Here is a 9785-nt window from a genome sequence, read left to right as displayed (position 1 = left end):
ATATCCCGAAGTAACCAGTATAAAGAAATCTCGTCCCTCTATTGTTGGGCTAATATTAGATACAGAGGCTCACAGTCCGAGTAAATAAGAATCCTGCGAAAACCACGAAAAAAGGCATTGCGTAACCCCTAGAAACAAGCCTGTAACTCAGACTATAAGGCTGAAGAAGAGAGAGAAACATGTGCCCCTCCCCCACGGAGTAAAGGAGAGTCACAATCACGAAAAACCCAACCAGCACTTGCCGAGTTGTCGGAGGACGACCAAGACCCGTCACAAATCAAACAAATATCAAACCCCGATGTAGGGTCCCCAGCAAGCGTGGCAGCAAACCCCGAACCAGCTGGCCTAGGACTAGGACGTAAAGCGGAGGAGGAAAGGTGAGAATCTTGAGCTTGCAACCCCTGCACCTTCCACTTAGAAGCAAGAAGTAAAACATCATCGGGAGAGACAACCTGTTGCCGGAAATGACATTATTACGGGACAACCAAATAGCCCAAAGAAGGGAGAAAAACTGCACCAGGTTCTCCCAGTCCTTAGCAGCTGCTAATAACGAGACCATAACAGAAAACCATTGGAGAAAGGGAAGATGAAGAAGACCCTGGATATTGAAATGAAACGTGCTGCGAACCCACAAAGGAGCAACAAAATCACAGTCTCGCAACAAATGGTCGATCGGTCGACCGTATCCTGCTTCCTCCGGCAGAAGCAGCAAATCGAATCCACAGAAATGCCACGAACAGCTAGAACTGAGGCTATCGGAATACCAGCCTGAATTATTTTCCAGCCAAAGATCTTACATTTTGGAAGAAGGGGAAGCGCCCAAAATTTCCTCTACCAGGGAGCAGGCAAGGACCCCAAAGAAGGACACATGATAGTCTGCTGCAATAAAAGAGCATAGGCAGACTTCGTAGAAAAGGAGACATCCTTAGAGAATTTCCAGTACACAAAATCATCCATAAGTTCTTGCGGACGATCTAGAGTAAGGATCTTAACGACTGTTGGGCCATCAAAAAACTGATTGACTCTCGAAGAGTCCCACGCGTTAGAAAATGGATCAATTATATCAGACACATGAGTTGGAAGATCCGACTTAGACAAACCATCCTTAAATAACACTAGACCCCCAGGAGCCCAGTCGTCGGCTGTAATGCGGACCCTATTACCTCTACTCACTTTCCAACATACACTAGAAGAAACAGTCGAAAGAGCAATTTGTAACCCATGACAACCCCAGGAAGGTCGAGAAATACGAGCTTCCGGGGTGCCAGGCAGAGAGGGGTACTTCGAAAACATGGGCTTAGAAACCAAAAGTTGAGGATTTCGAAACATCCTCCACCCTGTACCTACAAGGAGGGCTGAATTAAAGCAGGAAATGTTGTGCAAACCCAAAACCCCCAAACCTTTGGGTAAGTGAAGTAGAGAAGCCAAGCGCAACGCCAAACCCTTCCAAGAACCAGACGATCTCCACCAAAAGCTAGCAAGCATACTGTCAAGTTGAGAAGCTACAGAAGACGGTATCTTGAAAACCTACAAGATATAATTAAACGATGCAACTAACACCAAATTTATGATAACCAGTTTTGCTGCTGTCGACAAACGAAGAGAAGCAAAGGTAGACAACCGGCTAACAACCTTATCGATTAAAAACCTGAATTCCAAAACTTTACTCTTACCAAGGTCAACAGGAAGGCCCAGATAGTACCCAAAGAAGCTTTTGATTGTAGACGAAGACTGCGAGCCTAAAAATCACGGTAGTCGTGAGGCGTATTCGGGTTAAACTTGACAAAGGACTTCTGAAGATTAATCATTTGACCCGAAGCAAAGTAAAAGGCCGAAAGAATGGCCATGACATTGTCACATGCCTGGGGTGAAACCTAGAAAAATAACAGCGAATCATCTGCAAAGAAAAGATGAGAAATCGAAGGTCCACCCCTAGAAACATGAATACCAGAAAACAAAGCCTGTTCTTCCGCTCGCCTAAAAGAGGCCGACAACACCTCATACACAACACAAAAAGATACGGTGACAGAGGATCATCCTGTCTAAGACCACATTGTGGTTGAAAGGAGGGTGTAACACTCCCATTCACAAGAACCTGGTACGAGACAGTTGTAACACACTGTTCAATAATATGAACCCCAACAAGGCGGAAAACCAAAAGCCCGTAAGAACGCACTCTATCATAAGCTTTATTCATATCCAATTTTAGAGCCGCGTAAAAACGTTTCCGTGCTTTGGAAGCATTCATAAAGGACAAAAGCTCGTGCTTAAATTTTTGTTGGTGTGGCTATATCGAGCTTTTGTTTGTGCATCAGTGTTACTGGATCTAAGGTATGTTGTTGGATTAGCTGAAGCTTATTAATTGGTTTCTTTATACTTAAAAAGAAAATAGAAGAAGAGAGAGCACAAGATGACAAGAATGAGTTAAGCATGATTACCCAGTCATATATGAGATGCCATACACACTCGGAAGCTTGAAAATTAATTGCCAATATCAAAGTTTACATAAGCCATTAGTGAATCGTTAAATAAATGTATTTTGTAATTTTACATACATTGAAGAAAGTGAATCGAGTTTAAATAAAACACGTTATTATATTTTGAACACATGATTGGTAAGTGAGTAGAATTTTCAAAAATGGAGATAGTAAAAAATTGAACAATCTATCTCATAGTAAAGCCCAACAGCTAATTACAACAACAATTGTTATAATACCGTTTGATCAATTGTTATAATATTTTGTAAAACTACAAAATCGCGAAATTTATGAAGAAACGGCAGTGATGCTTTTCCAGCCATCAGCGTCATACCATGTGACTTATTCATGATGAAGGAATAGAAGGTGCCAACCATAATTTAACTTTCTTGTCAACTCCAGATGACCCCAAAATGAAAGATTCAGAATTCCCTGAAAAAAGAGGAAAGAAGGGAATTAATTCCAAGAACCAAACATCATCCTTAACATAGCTAACACAGTTAGCTACTCCAGTAATTATTGGAATGGAATTAAAAAAGAATTCACATTATGGAACTTACCAACAGGAAGGGCCTTAGGTGCCCATGTAATCCATGTAATATCACCTGCATGCAAGATTCTCATATATTAAGTTCATAAAGGCGCACAATCAAGATGATGAAAGAAAACTTAACCATGTGATCACTGGACACTCACACAGATAAGAAAAGGAAAAGAAAACTGGAGACACAAAGCACAAGTAGGATGGATTAGAGAGGAAGGCAAGGAATACAATCAAAACTGACTGCGAACAAATAACATAGATTGCTGGTACCTACATTGAAGAAAGTAAATAACAAAAGTGTATATTACACGTTTACACCGCCACCAAACTCCTTAACTCCAACAAGACCATGGCAATGCGTGAAAGCAGAACAACACTAGAATATATTAATAACATCACCCTCCTTGAGCAGAACACAATAACAGCAATTTGCAAAAGTGAGCTTGTCAGAATACAATAAGCAATAGCAGCAATTTGCACAAGTGGGATTAGCGTTAAGAAACTATACATGAACAGCAAAAGAATCTCTTAACAAAGATAGCCGAGTCATCTTCCAGGAACATCCAGTGGGTACACTACAGCAGAATCTCTTAAACTTTTGAAGGAATCCCAATCAAACTTTATAATGAATTATTTTAGAGACTAGGTTCAGAAGTCCCAAAATCAAAAGCATGTATTAGACGATGGAAGAGTAGCAAGATGGCTTTCACTATTCCAAAAGTAATGATGATCTAAAAGAACAAGGAACATATAGTAAGCATTCATTTGAGCAGCAAAAGAAACTTGTAGGTTTATGTAGACTTGGATGTTGGAATATATGACCATATAAAATATTGTCCACTTAAATCGCTCTTTAAAGACGTGAACATCAACAGTCATACGGTATACGAAGTAAATTGCATATTTCAATGAAAGAAATTCTCATACTATACTTCTGCGTAACCTGCATCTCCCCCCTGAATAAAGGACTTACCGTCATGAGCATTTTCAGCAGTATCCAAAACCTTTCCAGTCTCAGAACATAGCCATTGCAATGTAGAGCCATGAGTAGCAGCAAGTATCTTTCCATCAGGAGATAAACTAAGATGAACATAATGCAAAGTTGCTCCTTTTGAATCATGAAGAGGAATTGGAAATCCTCTTAGAATCTTGGGGTCCTCATCCATATGATAGCGAACTGCAATAACAGATAAAATATTATTGAGTCCAATAAAAACAAGTATAGCAGGAGTATAAAATAAAAATTAAATCAAAAAATCTATTCTTATATTCTTGCCTCAAAAATAAGTTCCATCCATGACACTAAATATTATCATTCACAAACTTTGAATTACTTTACACAATACACATCACAGATTTTCGTGTCCACAGAATTTAAACTAAATTAAATTCACTGTTAATTTGAAATGGCACATTGGACTGTAGTGGTCTAGTGGATAACTTGTTCCAGCTCATTACAAAGCAAAAAGGAAAAATTCTCACATGAATTAAAGTAGATGGTTTTACTAGTGATTAAATATGCTATCTTCAAATCTACGAGATTAACCATGATTTGGAGAAAGGAAAACACATACCATTAATATTCCATACTTTTAAGGTGCCATCCTTGGATGCAGTTATAATTTGATCTGAGTTTGCTGTAAAGCATAGGCAGGTAACTGCACTCTGTGAACATAAAAGATGTAAGAAAGTAAGCAAAAGGACACAGTTGTTTCATGTATGAAATACAACAAATGATTGTTATTTGCTAATGAGAATTGCATAAACAAATAAAAAAAAGAGGTACTCCCAATAACCAAATTGCTAATGAGAATTGCATAAACAAATAAATGCGGGACTATATCTCCAAAGCCTTTCAACAGAAAGTTTATCAGATGAAACTTAGACACTTTAAGCACCATGAATAACTGAATAATAATATCTACACAATGGACTCGTGTAATTTCCCAAAAATACATGTAATTAGAAAATATCCAACTCAATTGGCCCAGTAAACTTTAATGCAAAGGATATACAATATAATCAGTAAAGTCATGTAAACAATGAGTATGAAAGCAAAGATGATGAGTAACCTTGTGTCCCTTGAGTTGCATAGCCTTGTTAACCTCCTTAACAAAACCATCCTTTGAGTAAATAATTTCCCAAATCTGCAGAAAAAATTCGAACAGATCCTTAGACAAAAACCTCGGATAGTGGAGCTTGAGATCAGGCAAATTAGACCATAAACTAAATAATGCCAAAGTGCAATAAAAGTAAACAGAATAGATAGCACCATAATAGAAGGAAAAAAAAAGGGTGCAATTTTAGCATTGAAAAAGTACTATGAACCCCCCATATGCCATATCTCTTTGCATAATGCAACTGCTACATAAGATCAATGAATCAAATTTTAAAATAAAGAAAATGATGCACAAAACAAGTGAGTTAGTGCCAAGGTGCCAACTAACTATACATAAACATATACATGTTAGTGCCTGTAGAGAGCACAAATATGTGTAATACAAGTCAATATGGGGACACATAATTATTAATTTTTAAATATTTTTTTACAAAACACCATTGTATTTGCATGAGCAGTCGTGGCTTTGAGTTACAAAATTACAACTTGCTTCACGGCCATCCCGGAGCACACACACACAGAGAGAGAGAGAGAGAGAGAGAGAGAGAGAGAGAGAGAGAGAGAGAGAGAGAGAGAGAGGAGAGAGAGAGAGAGAGAGAGAGAGAGAGAGTGAGTGAAGGTTATAAAACAATTCTTTAATTTTAGCCTAAGAAAACCTTTTGCATTATAGAAATAAGAGGTATACAATACAATGATACATCTCTTGATCTATAGTCACTAAAAAACGAGTATAATATTTCTTATATGTAAATTTTAATTGTACAAATACACTAAATGTTTTTAAAATGGGTTATGATGGCTAATTTAGAAGAGTAACGGTCTATAATAAATGTTGAGTGCATTTAAAACACAGATAACAGAACAACCTACTTTTAATTCAATACTTATATAGCAAAAAGTAAGCAAGACAAACTGCTGCTTCTGACCCTATGAAGGGGAAACATAAAAGTGCATTAACCTACAAATGCTAGTACAATGATAATTATCAATGGAAGTCGCATAATGCTATTATGCATTAGGCATATGAATAAACCACACACCTTCACATCAGCAGTAAATGCTGCAGCTGCCATAAAACGTCCATTTGGTGATAATGAAGCCATGTGGTTTTTAAGTTGATTAGTATCAACTGTTCCCAATAGCTTTCCGGATTTTCCATGCCAAAGCTTAATCTCAGTTGCTGAAAACATGCATTGAGGAGAGTTAGTTCCTCTATAACAGAAAGAAATTCAATGAAAAAACAAAAAGAATTTATTCCCAAGACAATCAGAGGGAGAGGGACCTAGATGAAGACCAGCTCTAGTCATAACCTTGATAAACAGAATAATTGCAGAAGATGAAGAAAAGAAAAGTAGAGCAATAAGGAGAATTCAGTAATTAATAAGAGTTACAGCACAAACTTCTAAATACTTCAGCTAATCAAACCAAGTTTACCCTAATTACATCACACACACACACACACACACACACACACACACACACACACACACACAGAGAGAGAGAGAGAGAGAGAGAGAGAACACTGGAGTTTCTGTTCTTAACAAAATTCTAGTGTGGGACTGACAGTTCACAAAAGTTTTTTTTTTTTTTTAGTCACTGTTTCTTCTTAACCATATAGTGAACACAAATCTTGGACTAGTGGTACAATCACATTTATCAATGAGATTAAGATCATTAAATCTTTAAAAGAGCAGCAATGTATCTCTTACCAATAAAGTTAAGAGAGCTAGAGATTTTTAAGAGGTTTTAATTTGTTGCTTCACTTGCTTGCATTACTATCTTAACAACAACTAAACCACAGCCTTATTCCCAAAAGGATGGGTTGGCAAGAATCATATCCACATCACTCTATATTGAGGTATCCATAGATATTAAAAAGATTTACAATTTATTACACACAACACTATCATAGCTTGTCATGTTTCTAAATTTATTAATTCTCATCATCAAAAGAGCTTATACCGCATACCTTTGAACAACCTCTCAACCAGTCTAGACAGGGTACTTAGGAATAAGACATCTTTACCTTCACACACCTCATTATATGAGTAGTAATTAAAGCAATAGTATTTTTATCGATAATCAGGACACGTAATGATATGGTTAAATTATAACATCAACATCAGATATATACCTTCTGAGCAGGAAGCTATAACAGTGCTTCCATCAGCACTGCCATATCTAGCATTAGCTCCAAAAATATTCAATATTGCATTTTTGTCATGGATTTTGTGATGTTCCCATTTGATTTCAGGAAGAGGAAGCTTCGCTTGTTGTTTACTTTCACTCGAAGGTTTAGCATTCTCTTCTGCGTACATATAAATTGAAGATCCCAAAAGATTTTGAGTAGCTACTACGATTGATGAATCATCCTCTAAGAAAGCAACAGCAGTTGGATGGTTTCCAGCTGGCATGTTAATACGCAAGAATCTGCATGAAAAAAACATATAACCAACTTCAAAACCCCGCAATAATCTTTATAGAAACCATCCGGGGATAAAAAATAATTTATGGACACATACTTGAAACTTTTATTTGAAATATCATCCAGCCTAAAAACTCGGACCACACCATCTGCACAAGCTGCAGAAGAACAAACAAAAATCAAACATTGCAAAAACTGATTTATTTTCTTTTATAAACTTGGAAAGATCACAACCATTGCACGCAAGTGGAACACTCAATTCTTACTCTACTAGTCATATGAATAGGGAAAATTGAGAATAACCATGAGGTAATAGATGGAATTGATAATGGCGACAATTTAAGATGACTTTCCAAATCCTAGTTTTAGGGTTGCTGATTCCCTAACAGGACATAATAGAGTTGTAGGTATGTTATTATGCTTAATATTGGCAAATTAAACGAATGCTTAAGGAGAGGAACTGTCCAACAGAAACACTAGAAAAACTATATGTGAAGATTCATGAAGGTTAATTCACAAAGAGGGAAACCAAGCAGGGCTAACTAAAAGAAGTTAAGAGTACGGGGAAAATAAAAGGGGAGTGAGCAATACTGCCTGAGGACAATTTGAAGTGTAAAGACAGTGGCAGTTGATTAATCATGGTCTACTTTCCTATTTCTAGTGATGAAGCTTGAATTGCAAACAACAAATAAGGGCACAGCCATATACTTAAGGGTTAATAGGGAAAGAAACGTCATTTCAAAGCCTTAAGGAGCATTACATTACAACCCAATTGAATTCTATAATCCTGAAGCTGAATCAGTATCTAATTAAGCTGAATCAGTATCTAAGTAAGCTTAATGAAACGTCAAACAAATAGAAAACACAATTAACAATCTCAATGCTTGTAGATATTAGAATTCCTTCCATCTCTAAGTATAATTGTACAGCAAAAAGGACAAACTTTCAGCAAATTGCTTACATGCACAAATTATGAATATACTACCTTCGTTACATATTATTTGCAACGATTAGACATTTTCCCTCTCTACTTTATGTCAAATCGTTGCACATAATATGTAACGGAGGTAGTATATATGTTCTTGAAAGTTCTTTACATCATCAATTTGCATTATCATTATCCGAACACATTATTATTCATCAACAATAAAACTGCAATTTGTATCCAATGCTACTAAAACTGCACAATATAAAAACCTTAATTCACAACTATTCGAGTTCAATGCAATCCATTATCCAACAGATGAAACTCTCGAGAAAAACATCAAGCAAATCAAAGTTTAAGAATCACTTATAACCTGTGACCAAATTTTTTCCGTCGGATGAAAAACACAGACCACCAACCGAATCACCATGACCTTTCAACGTGTTCAAATCCAATGGATGATGCTTCTTGTTTTGTTCCTGCACAAATTCAATCACATTTCTGAATCAAACAACATACAATCAAACTAATGCAAAATCAAACAACACAAAAATATAATAAAAATAACCTAGAAATTACCTTATCAGAAGCATGAGAATGATGCTTAAATTGAGATTTTTTGGAAGCAGTAGGTTTCGAAGGCTTCTTAGAAATCGCATCATTAACAGGCTCGCCTTTCGCAAGTGCTTCAACTTCGGATTTCTGCTTCCTGAAATAATTTCCGAAGATGAGAAACGAGATGATTGCTCCGAGAATCAATGATAGGAGTATGACCGGAAGTAAGGGATCCATATTTCCCGGCGAAATTTCGTCGGAAAAGGTAGAAGATCGCTGGCGAAAAACCCTAATTCGCCGGAATGTTTGAGTGTTGGTTTGATTGAAGGTCGGAAAATATGATAAAAATGGCGGTGAGTTCGTCGATTTAAGCGTTACACTGGTATGGTGTCGTGGGAGTGATTAGTAAATGTCTAATTTGGTAAATAAGTATTTTGTAAATAATTTGATTTCCACGTGGCGTTGCTTTTCTATAGTTTCTACGTGGTGCTTGTTGAATGGCTGTTACGGAAACTTGATTACCACGTCAGCAATTTTTTTGTGAACAAAACGAGAGTTTTAAAGTATGAAATTTTAATCTTTAAATAAGGTCAAGTTACTCAACTTAGTTCAAATCACCTGAAAATTTTTCTAGATTGTCTTAATGATGGCAACCTTATCTAACTAATCAACCATATTAGTTTCTCAATAGTAATACCTAATTGTGACTTCACATTCATGTTTAACAGTGAAGGATTTAC

At 36.7% G+C, this 9785-nt stretch overlaps 1 protein-coding gene across 1 annotated transcript; it reads right to left on the bottom strand.

The window, feature by feature from the left end:
* Positions 1-2517: 2517 nt before the first annotated feature.
* On the bottom strand, positions 2518-9432 carry LOC145585625 (uncharacterized). The gene is made up of 10 exons (XM_081642327.1): positions 9070-9432; positions 8864-8969; positions 7663-7723; positions 7275-7570; positions 6181-6320; positions 5094-5168; positions 4596-4686; positions 3995-4198; positions 3038-3082; positions 2518-2909 (listed from the first exon to the last, which is right to left on the bottom strand). The coding sequence occupies exons 1-10, from the start codon at positions 9280-9282 to the stop codon at positions 2824-2826; spliced, it is 1317 nt and encodes a 438-aa protein (XP_081498453.1). The 5' UTR covers positions 9283-9432; the 3' UTR covers positions 2518-2823.
* Between the last annotated feature and the right edge of the window lie 353 nt (positions 9433-9785).

This window comes from Chenopodium album, chromosome 16 (assembly GCF_948465745.1).
Source record: "Chenopodium album chromosome 16, dcCheAlbu1.1, whole genome shotgun sequence".
In the NCBI taxonomy this organism is placed as follows: Eukaryota; Viridiplantae; Streptophyta; class Magnoliopsida; order Caryophyllales; family Amaranthaceae; genus Chenopodium; species Chenopodium album.
This window is presented reverse-complemented; position numbering and strand designations above follow the sequence as displayed.